Source organism: Dryobates pubescens, chromosome 4 (genome assembly GCF_014839835.1).
Source record: "Dryobates pubescens isolate bDryPub1 chromosome 4, bDryPub1.pri, whole genome shotgun sequence".
Classification (NCBI taxonomy): Eukaryota; Metazoa; Chordata; class Aves; order Piciformes; family Picidae; genus Dryobates; species Dryobates pubescens.
Genome location: NC_071615.1, coordinates 17209359 through 17225523, shown reverse-complemented (window position 1 = coordinate 17225523; position 16165 = coordinate 17209359). Strand labels below are relative to the sequence as shown.

At 65.0% G+C, this 16165-nt stretch overlaps 2 protein-coding genes across 3 annotated transcripts; both read left to right on the top strand.

Annotated features, from left to right (window-relative positions):
* Nucleotides 1-1794: 1794 nt before the first annotated feature.
* On the top strand, nucleotides 1795-13702 carry WDR24 (WD repeat domain 24). Of its 2 annotated transcripts, XM_054180703.1 has the most exons (9): nucleotides 1795-2498; nucleotides 3320-3497; nucleotides 4737-5412; nucleotides 7934-8049; nucleotides 9258-9379; nucleotides 10345-10449; nucleotides 10520-10857; nucleotides 12244-12428; nucleotides 13382-13702. In XM_054180703.1, the coding sequence occupies exons 1-9, from the start codon at nucleotides 2018-2020 to the stop codon at nucleotides 13548-13550; spliced, it is 2370 nt and encodes a 789-aa protein (XP_054036678.1). In that variant the 5' UTR covers nucleotides 1795-2017; the 3' UTR covers nucleotides 13551-13702. The 2 variants fall into 2 exon arrangements, with proteins under 2 accessions (XP_054036678.1, XP_054036679.1); XM_054180704.1 differs by lacking the exon at nucleotides 13382-13702 and having other exon boundaries at nucleotides 10609-10857; nucleotides 12244-12422.
* Nucleotides 13703-13958: 256 nt separating this feature from the next.
* On the top strand, nucleotides 13959-15824 carry JMJD8 (jumonji domain containing 8). Its single transcript, XM_054161350.1, has 9 exons — nucleotides 13959-14074; nucleotides 14149-14232; nucleotides 14428-14476; nucleotides 14594-14690; nucleotides 14863-14931; nucleotides 15011-15130; nucleotides 15232-15299; nucleotides 15435-15569; nucleotides 15660-15824. The coding sequence occupies exons 1-9, from the start codon at nucleotides 13959-13961 to the stop codon at nucleotides 15738-15740; spliced, it is 819 nt and encodes a 272-aa protein (XP_054017325.1). The 3' UTR covers nucleotides 15741-15824.
* The last annotated feature ends 341 nt before the right edge of the window (nucleotides 15825-16165 follow it).

The following is a 16165-nucleotide window of genomic DNA, read 5'->3' as shown; positions in this document are numbered from 1 at the left end:
CTCCCATTTCGCCCCTTCCACCTGCATATCCCCCCTTGCACCCCCAATTCCCCCCCGGCACTCCCACTTCAGCCCGACACCCCCAAATACCCTCTGATATCCTCCATGTCCTCCCTTGCACCCCCATACGTCCCTTCCCCCGCATATCCCCTTCTGACACCTCCCTTTCACCCCACGTCTCCCCCTTACACCCCCATGTCCCCCGACAGTCTCGTTTCGCTCCTGACACCCCCAAATCTCCCCGACTCCCCCATATCCTCCCCTGACACCCCCAAATCGCCCCCGACACCTCCACGTGCCCCCTTGCACCCCATATCCCCCTCTGACACCCCCATTTCCCCCCAACACGCTCACATCCTCCCCTGACCCCCCCATCCCCCCGCGCACCCCGGGACGTCCTCTGACACCTCCCATCTCCCCCTGCCTCGCCTCGGGGGCGGGGCTTAATCGAGGGGGCGGGGCCGGACCGGGGGCGGGGCCAAGCTGTGGGGCGGGCGGGCCTCGGTTCGGCGCCGGAAGTGAGTGGAAGAGAACCGGAAGTGAGCTTGCCATGGACCGGAAGTGAGTAGGACACGGATAGGAAGTGAGCGTGCCGTGACCGGAAGTGGGCGTGCCGCGCCCCGGAAGAGGGGGCGGGGCTCGCAGCCGTTTCCGTGGCGGGGCCTGGGCGGCTCGGGCTGTCCGCGGGGCTCTGCCTGCTTCGGGTACGGCATCGGCACCAGGGCTGCGGAAGGGAAAGGTCTGGCGCTGGCAGTCGGCGGAGGGCCCTGGGCAGCGGGAGCGGGAAGGCCCTGGGGAGCTGAGAAGCTGTGAGAGAGGGTCCTGAGGGGTCTGTGTGGCGCGAGGGGGCCCTGGAGGTCTCTGAGAGAGGGTCTGAGGGGATTGTGAGGAAGGTCTAAGGAGCGGATGGGGTCCCGGAGTGGGCAGGGGAGCTCTGAGAGAGGGTTCTGAGGGCACTATGGGGCAGGAGGAGGATTTGAAGATGCCCTGAGGGACAGGACGGGAAACTGAGGGGAAAGAGGGGGTCTAGGGGAAGCCCGGAGGGCGCCCGGGGAACTCTGAGAGAGAGTCCTGAGGGACTCTCCCTGGGTCAGGGGGAGGATCGATGGGGCTCTGAGGGGCAGGAAGGGGACCTGAAGAGGCTCTGAAGGGCAGGGCTCTGGGAAGTCTGAGAGAGAGGCTCAGCTTGGGGGCTGGGAAGGGGCTGTGAGGGGCTAAGAAGCTGTGAGAGAGGGTCCTGTGGGGACTATCAGATGTGAGTAGTCTCTGAGAGGGACCGAAGGAGGGGCAGGAGTGAGTCCTGGAGGGCTGAGGTGCCCTGAGGGAATGCTGAGAAGGGTAGGAGGGGGCCCTGAGGAGGGTGGAATGTGAGCTGTGATGGGTCTGGGGGGGGGCCTAGCAAGGGAAGGGTGGAGGGACTGGCAGAGGGTGGTGCCAGGGCAAGAGCTTGGCCTGGCCTGTGCCTAGTGGGGGGAGCTGCTGTCCCTGCTCTGTTAGAGAAGCAGGGTAACCCCCTGCCTGTGGTTGTTGCAGGGCTTTGGGGCACAGGGAGCACCACACAGAGATGACTGCAGCCTCCTGTCACCCAACCTTGCTGGAGGTGCTGCTCAGCCTGGTCCACGTTGCTGGGGTTGACCTCCTGTAGCACCAGCAGCAGCCACTCTCCTCAGCAGAGCGTCTCAGGGGCGTTGCACAGAGCAGGGAGCAAGGAACCTTGCAAAGGTGTTGAGGAGCTCCCCAGAGGGACCTGCAGCCAGCGGCAGAAGCCTGGCGCGGGGCTGCGCCTGCCTCCGGCGGCATCCAGGCTGCGTCTCCTCACCTCCACGGTCGTTGATGTGGCCACAGAAGGCTGCGGTGGAAGCCGCCTGGGCCAGCCAGGAGCCGCGGGAGCCGAGCCTGTCCCGTGCCAGCTCTGGCTGAGGCGGAGCAGGGCGGCCGCGCCGGCGTGAATGCAGCCTGCGGGGACAGCGCCCCCCGAGCCTGCTCCCGGAGAGGGGACTGCGCCTCCAGGACAGCCATGGAGAAGATGGCCAGGGTCGGCACGGCGCTGGGGGGCAACGCCCTGACGGGCAGGACCATGTTCTGCCACCTGGACGCCCCCGCCAACGCCATCAGCGTGTGCCGCGACGCCGCCCAGGTGGTGGTGGCCGGGCGCAACATCTTCAAGATCTACTCCATCGAGGAGGAGCAGTTCGTGGAGAAGCTGAACCTGCGCGTGGGCCGCAAGCCCTCCCTCAACTTCAGCTGCGCCGACGTCGTCTGGCACCAGATGGACGAGAACCTGCTGGCCACCGCCGCCACCAACGGCGTGGTGGTCACCTGGAACCTGGGCAAGCCCTCGCGCAACAAGCAGGACCAGCTCTTCACCGAGCACAAGCGCACGGTCAACAAGGTCTGCTTCCACCCCACCGAGGTCTACATGCTGCTCAGCGGCTCCCAGGACGGCTACATGAAGTGCTTCGACCTGCGCAAGAAGGACTCCGTCAGCACCTTCTCCGGTGAGGGGCGCGCGGCCCCGGCAGGGGCAGGCTGGAAGGGAGCTCTGGAGCTCCCCCAGCCCGAGCCCTGCTCCAGCAGGGCACCCCCAGCACCCTGCCCAGCAGCACAGTGCCCAGGGGGGGTTGGAAGCTCTCCACACCAGGACACTCCACAGCCTCTCTGGGCAGCCTGCTCCAGGCCTCCAGCAGCCTCACCCCAAACAACTTTCTCCTCCTGCTCAGCTCCAACCTCCTGCCTGACACTTGCTGCCCCTTGCCCCTTGTGCTGGCCCTGGGCAGCACTCAGCAGAGCCTGGCCCCAGCCTCTTGCCCCCCACAGCTCCTTTAGCTCTTGCTGAGCATTGCTCAGCTGCCCTCTGGGGCTGCTCTTCTGCAGGCTCTCAGCCCCAGGGCTCTCAGCCTTTGCTGCTCCCAGAGCTGCTCCAGGCCCCTCAGCAGCTCTGCAGCCTCCCCTGGACTCGCCCCAGCACTTGTCTGTCTCTCCTGAACTGGGCATCCCAGGACTGGACCCAGCATGCCAGGCCTCAGTAAGGCCCAGGGCTGTTGCTTGGCCCCTTAGCCTGGAGAGGGGCAGAGAGCCTGGGGGCTTGTCCCTTTCCCTGTGCCCAGGAGGGGGTTTTGCTCAGGACACAACCCCCAGAGCAGGCAGAGAGTGGGCTGGGAGGTGCTTGGGTGGCAGTTTTGCTGCTTGGCAGTGGGGTGGACCCACAGGGGGGAGGTTGGCCACATCCCTCCCTGCTGCTGCTTTGCTCCGGGCTGGAGCCCCCTGCAGCTCTTGCAGTGTGCTGTGTGGCAGTGGCTGTGCCCTGTGTGCCCCCCAGGCCAGTCGGAGAGCGTCCGGGACGTGCAGTTCAGCATCAGAGACTACTTCACCTTCGCTGCCACCTTCGAGAACGGCAACGTGCAGCTGTGGGACATCCGCCGGCCCGACCGCTACGAGCGGATGTTCACCGCCCACAACGGCCCGGTCTTCTGCTGTGACTGGCACCCCGAGGACAGGTGGGGCTGGGGCTGGGTGCTGCCTGGCATCCTCCACCCCCAGGGCGGGGCTTGGCCTCCTCTCCTCAGCACCGGGGAGGCCGCACCGCAAATCCCAGGGGGCAGTTCTGGGCCCCTCCCTCCCAGAAGGACGCTGAGGGGCTGGAGGAGGTCCAGAGAAGGGCAGTGGAGGTGGGGAAGGGTCTGGAGAACAGGGCTGGGGAGGAGCAGCTGAGGGAGTTGGGAAGAGGAGGCTAAGGGGTGACCTTGGGGTGCTCTACGACTCCCTGACAGGAGGCTGGAGCCAGGGAGGATTGGGTTCTTCTCCCAGGGACAAAAGGAAATGGTCCCAAACTGCCCCAGGGGAGGTTCAGGTTGGCCATGAGGAACGATTTCTTCCCCTTGAGGGCTGTCCAGGCCTGGCACAGGCTGCCCAGGGCAGTGGTGCAGTCCCCATCCCTGGGGGTGTTTCAGAGCTGTGTGGCTGTGGTGCTGGGGTAAGGGTTGGACTCTTCCAACCAAAACAGTTCCATGACTCTAGAAACAGAGCTGAGACCTTTCAGGGGTGGAAGTTGGAGTCTCTGATTCCCTGGCCCCTTGGGTCAGGAACTGGGCATGGCTGGAAGATGGCAGCAGTGATTGCTTGGAGTATTTTGGGCTGTGTTGAGGTATTTTGGGTTAGGTTTTTGGCAGACTGGGGCTTTCTGAGGCACTGGATTGCTGCTGGGCAGCTGTACCAAGCTGCTCTCTCGCCCCACGTGTCAGAGCAGCCTCTCACCCCTGCGGTCACCTTGAGGAGGGCTCTGCACAGCTGCTCTGCTCCACGCCTTGGCTTTGATGCCGTTTTCCTCCTGCCTCCAGGGGTGGTCGAGGTGCATCTGGAAACAGCTTTTGGTGGTGTGCAGGTCCCCCCTCACTCCTGAGGAGCCAAGAGGGGTGCTGGGAGAAGCTCTAGGTGGCCTCCCCCTTTTCTGCTGGGGCTGGCATGGGGAAAGCAGAGGTGGAGGGAACTGGTGTGGCTTGGAGCCTTTCTGAGCATGGCTCTAAAGACTGAGGGCCTCAGGTGGTGGCAGGAAGGAGGGGAGGGGCCTGGGCTGGTTATCAAGGAGCGGAGACACTCGCGGGAGGCTGCGGCTACAGCCCGGCCACCGCCCCACGCCTCGGTGACATCCACCCCGCGCTGGGGCGGGAGAGGGGAGGCGGGAGGGGAGGCGCCGGCTCGAAGCGGCCTCTCAGTGCCTGTGTGCCCCCCGGCGGCAGGGGCTGGCTGGCCACGGGTGGCAGGGACAAGATGGTGAAGGTGTGGGACATGAACACGACGCGGGCCAAGGAGATCTACTGCGTGCAGACCATCGCCTCGGTGGCGCGCGTGAAGTGGCGCCCGGAGTGCAAGCACCACCTGGCCACCTGCTCCATGATGGTCGACCACAACATCTACGTGTGGGACGTGCGCCGGCCCTTCATCCCCTCCGCCATGTTCGAGGAGCACAAGGACGTCACCACCGGCATCGTCTGGCGCCACCTCCACGACCCCTACTTCCTGCTCTCGGGCTCCAAGGACAGCACGCTCTACCAGCACATCTTCAAGGACGCCAGCCAGCCCATCGAGCGCGCCAACCCCGAGGGGCTCTGCTACAGCCTCTACGGGGACCTGGCCTTCGCCGCCAAGGAGAGCCTGGTCTGCGCCGACTCCAACCGCAAGCCCTACGCCGGCGACCGGCGCCACCCCATCTTCTTCAAGCGCAAGCTGGACCCCACCGAGCAGTTCGAGTTCATCTCCTCCTCCAGCGCCCTCAGCGTCTTCGAGAGCGAGGTGGAGAGCGGCAGCATGGACTGGTTCGTGCACACCGCCAAGCAGTACGCCCTGGCCGGCCGGCCCCTGCCCGACCTCTGCGACCACAACGCCAAGGTGGCCAAGGGCCTGGACCGCAACCAGGTGAGGCCGGGGGCTGCGCGGCGCAGGCACGGCCCGGGGAGCAGGGCCGGAAGGGGGCTGCAGGCCAGGCAAAGCCAGGCAGCAACAGAGCGGCATGGAGGGGGCTGGCCAGCGGAGCGCCACGCAGGGGCTTGGGTCTACAAAGCAACCCTGGCTGTGCCTGGCCAGCAAAGCCACACAGGGGCTTGGGTCTACAAAGCAACCCTGGCTGTGCCTGGCCAGCAAAGCCACGCAGGGGCTTGGGTCTACAAAGCACCCTGGAGGTGCCTGGCCAGCAAAGCCATGCAGGGGCTTGGGTCTACAAAGCAACCCTGGCTGTGCCTGGCCAGCAAAGCCATGCAGGGGCTTGGGTCTACAAAGCACCCTGGAGGTGCCTGGCCAGCAAAGCCACGCAGGGGCTTGGGTCTACAAAGCACTCTGGCTGTGCCTGGCCAGCAAAGCCACACAGGGGCTTGGGTCTACAAAGCACCCTGGAGGTGCCTGGCCAGCAAAGCCACGCAGGGGCTTGGGTCTACAAAGCACTCTGGCTGTGCCTGGCCAGCAAAGCCACACAGGGGCTTGGGTCTACAAAGCACCCTGGAGGTGCCTGGCCAGCAAAGCCACGCAGGGGCTTGGGTCTACAAAGCACCCTGGAGGCGCCTGGCCAGCAAAGCCACACAGGGGCTTGGGTCTACAAAGCACCCTGGAGGCGCCTGGCCAGCAAAGCCATGCAGGGGCTTGGGTCTACAAAGCACCCTGGAGGCGCCTGGCCAGCAAAGCCATGCAGGGGCTTGGGTCTACAAAGCACCCTGGAAGCGCCTGGCCAGCAAAGCCACGCAGGGGCTTGGGTCTACAAAGCACCCTGGAGGTGCCTGGCCAGCAAAGCCATGCAGGGGCTTGGGTCTACAAAGCAACCCTGGCTGTGCCTGGCCAGCAAAGCCATGCAGGGGCTTGGGTCTACAAAGCACCCTGGAGGTGCCTGGCCAGCAAAGCCACGCAGGGGCTTGGGTCTACAAAGCACCCTGGAGGCGCCTGGCCAGCAAAGCCACACAGGGGCTTGGGTCTACAAAGCACCCTGGAGGCGCCTGGCCAGCAAAGCCATGCAGGGGCTTGGGTCTACAAAGCACCCTGGAGGTGCCTGGCCAGCAAAGCCACGCAGGGGCTTGGGTCTACAAAGCACTCTGGCTGTGCCTGGCCAGCAAAGCCACACAGGGGCTTGGGTCTACAAAGCACCCTGGAGGTGCCTGGCCAGCAAAGCCACGCAGGGGCTTGGGTCTACAAAGCACCCTGGAGGCGCCTGGCCAGCAAAGCCACACAGGGGCTTGGGTCTACAAAGCACCCTGGAGGCGCCTGGCCAGCAAAGCCATGCAGGGGCTTGGGTCTACAAAGCACCCTGGCTGTGCCTGGCCAGCAAAGCCATGCAGGGGCTTGGGTCTACAAAGCACCCTGGAGGTGCCTGGCCAGCAAAGCCATGCAGGGGCTTGGGTCTACAAAGCACCCTGGAGGCGCCTGGCCAGCAAAGCCACACAGGGGCTTGGGTCTACAAAGCACCCTGGCTGTGCCTGGCCAGCAAAGCCATGCAGGGGCTTGGGTCTACAAAGCACCCTGGCTGTGCCTGGCCAGCAAAGCCACGCAGGGGCTTGGGTCTACAAAGCACCCTGAAGGCGCCTGGCCAGCAGAGCACCCTGGAGGTGCTTGGTCATTCCTGCCCTCATTGGTGGGGTGGGAAGGAGAAAATGCAGCTAAAGCCTTGAGGGACAAGGTGCAGCACAGGGAGGGCACAGTCGCCAGCTGGGATGGAATGCCAGTGTGGTGGGGCTGGAAGAGACCTCTGGAGATCATCCAATCCAATCCCCTGCTAAAGCAGGGCACCCACAGCATCTCTGGAGCCTTCCCTGGACTCTCTCCAGCAGTTCTCTGTCTCTCCTGAACTGGGGAACCCAGAACTGGACCCAGGATTCCAGATGTGGCCTCCCTAGGGCCTGATCTTGGTGGCTGGGTGGTTGTCTCTCCCACATCTAACTCCTCCCCAACACAAAATTGCTCCCCAAACCCAAGGAGCTTGCCCAGCAGGTTTCCCTTCTCAGCTCTGGTAGCACAGAGGCACTGATTGCCCCTGGGGGGTCCAAGCTGGAGCTGGAGGAGCACCCACCTCGAGGTGTTCAGAAAACAAGCAGGTCACAGAGGTGTTGGGTGGAAGGTTGGACTTGATGGTCTTGGAGGTCTTTTCCACCCTTCATGATTCTCTGAGCCTCTCAAAGTTCCTCCCAGGAGCTCCCCCACTGCCCTGCTCTCAAAGCCCTCCCAGACACAACCCCAGCACCAAGGTGCTGTCAGGTTGAGGCCCAGCACTCGAGCCTGAGAGCAGCTCTGGCTGGCTGTGCCTACCTCCAGCAGGCACCAGACCCATCTCCCTTGTTGCTGCCTACAAGAAGCACACAAGCTGGACCCTGCTGCCCACCTGCCTGGGTCAGCCAGCAATGGGAGCTGAGGCCAGGGCCCTGCTTCAGGGGCTGCCTGAAGGTCAGGTTGTCTCACACAGGTGGCTCAAACATGGACAATGCTGCGAATCATTTACTCCAGCCTGGGCACTGTGTCCTCCACCAACCTCAACCACAGCATGGGCAAGGGCAGCACTACCCTCCCACTCATGAACAGGTAACTGCAGAGGAGCTGGAGGGGCAGGGTGGGAGCAGGGAGGGCTGTCCCCCAGCCTTGTGCTGTACAGGGTTGTTGGTGGGCCATGAGGGCTGGAGAAGCTCCCCTGTGGGGACAGGCTGGGAGAGTTGGGGTTGTAAGAGCCTGGAGAAGAGAAGGCTCCAGAGAGACCTCAGAGCAGCCTTCCAGTAGCTGAAGGGCTCCAGGAGAGCTGGGGAGGGACTTTGGACAAGGGCTGGGAGTGCCAGGATGAGGGACAATGGCTTTGAGCTGGGAGAGGAGGGACTGAGATTGGAGAGGAGGAAGAAATTCTTTGCAGTGAGGGTGGGGAGGCTCTGGCACAGGCTGCCCAGGGAAGTGTTGAAGGCCAGGCTGGATGAGGCCTTGAGCAAGCTGTGCTGGTGGGAAGTGTCCCTGCCCAAGGCAGGGGGGTGGAACTGGATGATTTGAAGGTCCCTTCCAACCCAAGCTGCTCTGTGATCATCTGAACACAGACTTTTTCTGTGGGGGTGTGAGAAGTGAGTGGCCAGCATGGCCTTGAGCCTGGGCACCACTCCCTTCCTACCTTGAAAGGCAGTTTGGCATGAGGCTGGTGCCAGCCCTGGAGTTCTCTGGTTAGTTGTTGTGACTGAAAGCTGAGCTGGAGCCAGAGCCGCTGGTGTGGAGAGGTTGTCTTCTGCCTTTCAAAGGCAGAGGAGCAGCCCAGCCCTGTGAGAGTTCCACTGTGGGCTGATGAAGCAGAAGAACTTGTTTTTCCTCTTCTTGATGTCATCAAAAGGTGAGGGCTGAGAACTCCACACCAGCTGGGCTGGGTTCCCAGGGCGAGTGGCAGATCCTTGGCTGGCATCAGAGGAGACTCGCTTTGACCAAGCTCCGCAGCCAAGTGGGGCAGAAGCTGAAGGGCTCCCCCCTGCTTCACCACATTCTCTTCCCTTGGTGAAGTCCAAGAGCAGTGCTGCATGACATGGAGCAAAGCAGCTGGTAGCGAGGCAGCTGCTGCTTGCCTGCCTCTGAGCTGGGTGTGAAGGGCAGGAGGCAGGAGCCTGCACTCAGCGCTGAAAGCCTTCAGGGGAACCCTTGTGGGCACCTCCGTGGTGGGGGCACAGAGACACCAGTTCAGATCCCAGCTGGGCACCTCCAGCCAGGCTCTTTGCTGGCTCAAGTGGAAGCTGTCAGCTTCTGTGACTGAGATTTGGCTTCTTTGGCAGCTTCAACCTGAAGGACATCCCCTCGGGGCTGGGCAGCGAGGCCAGGCTGGACCGCAGCAAAGGAGAGAGCCGCAGCGAGAACATCCTGCTGGACTCCTCCTCCACCCTCATCAACAACGAGGGTAAAGCCCCTGGGGAGAGCCTCTGGGCCAGGCCTTCAGCTGGATGGAGGGACTGGACCTGCTGCAGCTCCCAGTGGAGCACAGCAAGCTTCAGGGCATTGCAGGAGGATGTTTTACCCCTGTGGCCCCCACGGTGGTGGCTGTGGTTGCCAGGAATGTGGCTGCTGAGGCCAAGGGTATGAGGTTCAAGAAGGCCAAGTGTTGAGTGCTGCACAACAACCCCAGGAAGGCTCTGGGCTGGGGGCAAAGTGGCTGCAGAGCTGCTTGGCAGAGAAGGCCCTGGGGGTGCTGGGTGCCAGCAGCTGGAGAGGAGCCAGGGGGTGCCCAGGGGGGCAAGAAGGGCAGCAGCAGCCTGGCCTGGAGCAGCACTGGGGTGGCAGCAGGAGCAGGGCAGGGATTGTGCCTCTGGGCTGGGCACTGGGGAGGCCACAGCTTGAGTGCTGGGTTCAGCTCTGGGCTCTCACTCTAAGGACATTGAGGAGCTGGAGCAGGGCCAGAGAAGGGCAAGAGAGCTGGGGAAGGGTCTGGAGAAGAGGGCTGGGGAGGAGCAGCTGAGGGAGCTGGGGGGGTTGAGCCTGGAGAAGAGGAGGCTGAGGGAGACCTCCTTGCTCTCTGCAGCTCCCTGAGAGGAGGCTGCAGCCAGCTGGGGCTTGGGCTCTGCTCCCTAGGAGCAAGGGACAGGACAAGAGGCAATGGCCTCAAGCTGCCCCAGGGCAGGTTTGGGTTGGCCATGAGGATCAATTTCTTCCCACTTAGGCCCTGTCTCAGGCTGCTCAGGGAGGTGGTGGAGTCCCCACCCCTGGAGTGGCTCAAAGCCACCAGGCTGTGGTGCTGAGGGAGGTGGTTTGGTGGCAGTGGCTCAGCAGCGGCGCTGGGTTGCGAGCTCTGGGTGAGGGCTGCAGGGGCTCTGCCAGGCTCAGCGGCTGTGTGGCTCCGTGACGATTTCTCTCTCCTTGGGCACGCAGACAACGAGGAGACGGAGGGCAGCGACGTCCCCGCAGACTACCTGCTGGGGGACGTGGAGGCCGACGAGGACGAGCTGTACATGATGGACCACGAGAACCCCCACGGTGAGTGCCGGCCGCCGGGGGGCGCCGGGGACCCCCCCCCGCCGCCCGCTGACCGCCGCTGTGCCCCCAGCCGAGGAGCAGGAGTACAGCCTGCCCCAGGAGGCCTTCCCCCTGCGCCACGAGATCGTGGACAACCCCTCGGCCCTGGACCACCTGCAGGACAAGGCCGACTCGCCCCACGTCAGCGGCAACGAGGCCGAGACTGTGTCGCTGACCCCCGTGGAGTCCTTCTCGCTGATCTCCATCTCGCACTCGCTCTACGAGAGCCGCCTGCCCCCCGACTTCTTCAGCCCCATCGTGCGCGACACGCTGCGCTTCTACGCCGAGCAGGGCGACGTGCAGACCGCCGTGTCTGTGCTGGTGGTGCTGGGCGACCGCATCCGCAGGGAGATCGACGACCAGACGCAGGTGCGCCGGGGGCACCGCCCGCCCGCCTCCCTCCCCTCCCCTCCCTGCCCGCCCACCTGCCCTGCCTCCCTCCCCTCCCTGCCCACCTGCCCTGCCTCCCTCCCCTCCCTGCCTCCCTCCCCTCCCCTCCCTGCCCGCCCACCTCCCTCCCCTCCCTGCCCGCCCACCTGCCCTGCCTCCCTCCCCTCCCTGCCCGCCCACCTGCCCTGCCTCCCTCCCCTCCCTGCCCGCCCACCTGCCCTGCCTCCCTCCCCTCCCTGCCCGCCCACCTGCCCTGCCTCCCTCCCCTCCCTGCCTGCCCACCTGCCCTGCCTCCCTCCCCTCCCTGCCCGCCCACCTCCCTCCCCTCCCTGCCCGCCCACCTGCCCTGCCTCCCTCCCCTCCCTGCCTGCCCACCTCCCCTGCCTCCCTGCCTCCCTCCCCTCCCTGCCCGCCCACCTCCCCTGCCTCCCTCTCCTCCCCTGCCTCCCTCTCCTCCCCTGCCTCCCTCTCCTCCCCTGTCTCCCTCTCCTCCCCTGCCTCCCCTCCCTCCCTGCCCGTCTCCCCTCCCCTCCCTGCCCGCCCACCTGCCCTGCCTCCCTGCCTCCCTCCCCTCCCTGCCCGCCCACCTGCCCTGCCTCCCTCCCCTCCCTGCCTCCCTCCCCTCCCTGCCTCCCTCCCCTCCCTGCCTCCCTGCCTCCCCTGCCTCCCTGCCTCCCCTGCCTCCCTCTCCTCCCCTGCCTCCCTCTCCTCCCCTGCCTCCCTCTCCTCCCCTGCCTCCCTGCCCGCCTCCCCTCCCTCCCCTCCCTGCCTGCCCACCTCCCCTCCCTCCCTGCCCTGCCTGCCTCCCTCCCTCCTTGGCTCCCTCCCCTGCTTCCCTCCCTCCCTGCCTGCCTGCTTGCCACAGGAATCTCCCTCCTGCTGACCCCTGGGGCAGTGACCCTGCCACGTGCAGCACTTCTGGGTCCCACCAAGGTGCATCCCAACAGAAGGGATCTTGCCTGGGTTCTGGGTGCCTCCCCTCTCAGGCCTGCTCTAGCCCAGGGTGGGCAGCTCCAGGAGCCCTGGAAGCTCACTGCCTGCTCTGCCACCTATCTTGACAGACCCAGAGGTGGTGGATCCCAACGTGATGGTATCTTGCCTGGGACACCTCCCCTCTCCTCCAGCTCCTGCCAGGCCTGCTCTAAGCCTGGGTGGGCAAATCCAGGAGCCCTGGTAGCTCGCTGGCTGCTCTACCACCAGTCCTGGTAGAGACCCAGAGGTGGTGTCCCCAGGGCTAAGTGGCCTTAGCTTGTTGATTTGCCCAGCACCACAGAGCAGTTCCCCCTGCCTTGGGGACACAGAGCTGTGCTCCCAAGGGGAGTCTGGGGGGAATGCTGAGGTTGAGCTGTTTGTGACCATCCCCAGGAGCATTGGTACACATCCTACATCGACCTGCTGCAGCGCTTCCAGCTCTGGAACATCTCCAATGAGGTGATCAAGCTGAGCACCTGCCGTGCTATCAACTGCCTCAACCAGGCCTCCACCACCCTGCACATCAACTGCAGCAACTGCAAGAGGCCCATGAGCAACCGGGGCTGGATCTGTGACAGGTGAGGGCAGGGAGCTGGGGGACCATACTCTGGTCACCAAGAGGAGCCCCAGAAGGGATGCAAGGGCAGGGGGATGGCCTTGGTGCCTCAGAAAGTTTGCAGACAACACTAAATTGGGTGGCAGGGTTGATCTGCTGGAGGGTAGGAAGGCTCTGTAAAGAGACCTGGCCAGGCTGGAGCCATGGCTGAGGCCAAGGGGATGAGGTTCAACGAGTGTTGAGTGATGCACTTGGTCACAACAACTGCAGGAAGACTCCAGGCTGGGGGCAGAGTGGCTGCAAACTGGTGGAAAAGGACCTGGGGGTTGTGGGTGACATCAGCTGAAGAGGAGCCAGGGAGTGCCCAGGTGGGCAAGAGAGGCACCAGCAGCCTGGCCTCGAGCAGCAATAGTGTGGCCAGCAGGAGCAGGGCAGGGATTGTGCCTCTGGGGAGGCCACAGCTTGACTCCTGGGCTCAGTTCTGGGTCCTCACCCCAAAAAAGGCATTGAGGAGCTGGAGCAGGTCCAGAGAAGGGCAACAAAGCTGAGGAAGGGTCTGGAGAAGAGGGCTGGGGAGGAGCAGCTGAGGGAGCTGGGGGGGTTGAGCCTGGAGGAGACTGAGGGAGACCTCCTTGCTCTCTGCAGCTCCCTGAGAGGAGACTGCAGCCAGCTGGGGCTTGGGCTCTGCTCCCTAGGCTCAGGTGACAGAAGGAGGGGCAATGGCCTGAAACTCTGCCAGGGGAGGGTTAGGTTGGAGAGGAAGAAATATTTCTTTGCTGCCAGAGGGATCAGGGCCTGGCACAGGCTGCCCAGGGAGGTGGTGGAGAACCTGTGGCCATGGCCTTTGGGGCCATGGTTGGGTGTCCATGGTGGGGTTGGGTGGGTGGCAGGACTGACTGATCTCGATTTCCAACCAGAATGATTTCCTGAGCCCCCTGGCTGCCCCCCTGATGCTCTCCCTCCTCCCTGGTGCAGGTGTCGGCAGTGTGCCAGCATGTGTGCCGTCTGTCACCACGTGGTGAAGGGGCTCTTCGTCTGGTGCCAGGGGTGCAGCCACGGTGGCCACCTCCAGCACATCATGAAGTGGCTGGAGACCAGCTCCCACTGCCCTGCTGGCTGCGGCCACCTCTGCGAGTACACCTGAGCCCCTCGGCAGCCGGGAAGCTGGCCCCGGGGGCGGGGGCAGGCAGGGGTGGGCGAGGGCAGGATGCCCTGCCTGCCCCGCCCTGTATTTATTAGTGTAAATAGGGCCCCACCTGCGCCTTTTGTACTGGATTAAAACCGAACCCAGCAGCTGCAGTGCGCTGTGCTTCTTGTCTTTGCTTAACCTCCCTGCGGGGGTCACCGGGAGAGCTGCGCCCCAGTGCTGCCGCCGCTCTCGCACGCTGTGGGCTCTGCCTTGGCTGCGCTCCCTTTGTGGCGTCGCCCCGCAAACACTTGGCCCCTGCGGGCCTCCGTCGCACGGCTCCCGGCCAGCGGCGGCGCGGCCGCGGTGCATGCCGGGAAGCGTAGTGCGCTGCCGGCGCTGCTGCCGCTCCGCTCCCGCTCCCCTATGGCGGCGGCGCGGCGGCGCCGGCCGCTGCTCTCGCTGCTGCTGCCGCTGCTGCCCCTGCTGCCCCTGGCCCGGGCCAGGGCTCCGGGCGGCACCGACCCGCCGGACGGCGGCTGGTAAGGACGGGAGTAGCTGTGTTGGTACTAAGCCCCGTGCCGGGCCCCGTGCCGAGCTGAGCTTCCCCTTGCAGGCTGGCGGGCACGGTGCCGGAGGAGGAGCGGTGCACCGTGGAGCGGGTTGATGCTTCCCTCACTTACTCCCTCTTCCTGCAGCGGTACGGGCGGGCGCTCGCCCGGGAGCAGAGCCGGTGGGGAGGGATTGGGGCAGGTCCCGGTGCCCTGGGCAGGGTACCGGAGGATTAAGGGTGGGGGTCCCGGTCTGCTGGGTAGGTGCCGAGGGAATGGGATTCCCCCCGCTGCCCCGGGGGAAAAGGGGTTGAGACGGGTCCCGGTGCGATGCTCTCCCCTAGGTTCGCCTTCTCCCGGCCGGTCATCCTCCGCGGGGTCACGGACAACTCGGTGAGTGCCAGGGCAGGGACCGGGGTTGTTCACGGAGGGTTGGGAGACAGCACGCCGCTGTGTCCCGGTACCGGCGGTGGCAGCATCCTGGTCGCGCTGTTTCCTTTCCCTTCCCAGGCCTTCCGTTCCCTCTGCACCCGGGAGAAGCTGCTGGCGGCTTTTGGGGCCCGCCCGGTGCGGCTCAGCACTGCCAACACCTACTCGTACCGCAAAGGTGAGGGCTTGGCTCAGTACCGGCACGGCCACCCCCCGTTCCCCCTGCCCCGGGGGTACCGGCACGGCCACCCCCCGTTCCCCCTGCCCCGGGGGTACTGGCACGGCCACCCCCACGTTCCCCCTGCCCCGGGGGTACTGGCACGGCCCCCCCCAGCTCTCTGTGCCCGCAGTGGATGTGCCCTTCCAGGAGTATGTGGAGCAGCTGCTGAAGCCGCAGGACCCAGCCCAGCTGGGCAGCGGTGAGTATCTCAGTGCTGGCACCCCCCACCCCCCACCCCAGCGGTGTCATCCATGCCCATGTCCTGTCCCCTCCCCCAGACACCCTCTACTTCTTCGGGGACAACAACTTCACCGAGTGGGGTCACCTCTTCCAGCAGTACGTGGCGCCCCCATTCCGCATCCCTGGCACCAGCCCTGCCTACAGCTTTGGCGTTGCAGGTGGGTCTGGTGGAGGGGGTGGTGGGCACGGGGAGGAGCTTCAGTGTGGGACTGAGGGGGGAGTGTCCCCAGTATCACCCCCACACACACTCCCACCACAGGCTCAGGCTCAGGTGTCCCCTTCCACTGGCATGGGCCTGGTTACTCCGAGGTGATCTTTGGCAGGAAGGTGAGACTCCGGCTCTGGGGTGGGGGTAAGGCCTCACCAGCTGTCCCCAGCCGTGGCAGGGTGGTGAAGCCCCAGCTCCAGGAGGGGCTGGAGGGGACGTGGTGGGGAGGTGTCCCCATGGGCAGTGTTTTGCAGCGCTGGTTCCTGTACCCCCCGGATCGGACTCCCCACTTCCACCCCAACGAGACCACCCTGGCCTGGCTCCACCACACCTACCCCACGCTGCCCCTGGCACAGCGGCCGCTGGAGTGCACCCTGCGCCCCGGGGAGGTGAGTGCGGCCTGTCGGCAGCCAGCCCCTGGCATCCTGGGGCCGTGCTGCCCTGGCTGGGGGCACACACCCGCGGCCCCTCTCCCGCAGGTGCTGTACTTCCCGGACCGCTGGTGGCACGCCACGCTCAACCTGGACACCAGTGTCTTCATCTCCACCTTCCTGGGCTAGAGCTGGCAAGGCCAAGGATGTGCCACCCCCATCACAAGCGTGGTGAGACCCTGCCAGGGCGGCAGCTCTGGCCCTGCTGCGGCCAGGAAAGGGCGGTGCCCGCAGCCACCTCCTCAGCTACCGCTGCTGGCACTAAGCAGCGGAGGAAGTTCTGGGGCTTACTGGTTTTTATCTGCCCCCTTCCATTAAAGTTGTTCTACCAAAGCACTTTATGCCCTGCTCTGCCCCCAGGGGGCCAGGAGTGCTCAGCATGGAGTCCTGAGCTGTCTGGTAGGTGAGGGGAGGGCAGTGCCTGCCTCAACATCAGAGAGCCTCCAGCTGCTGTCTCCTAAACCATCCTGGTAGGCAGGCTCAGGGTGAGTCAGATGAGGGGACAGGTTGAGACCTGACTGAAGGAAAGAGCTCAGAGGGTTGTGATCAGCAGT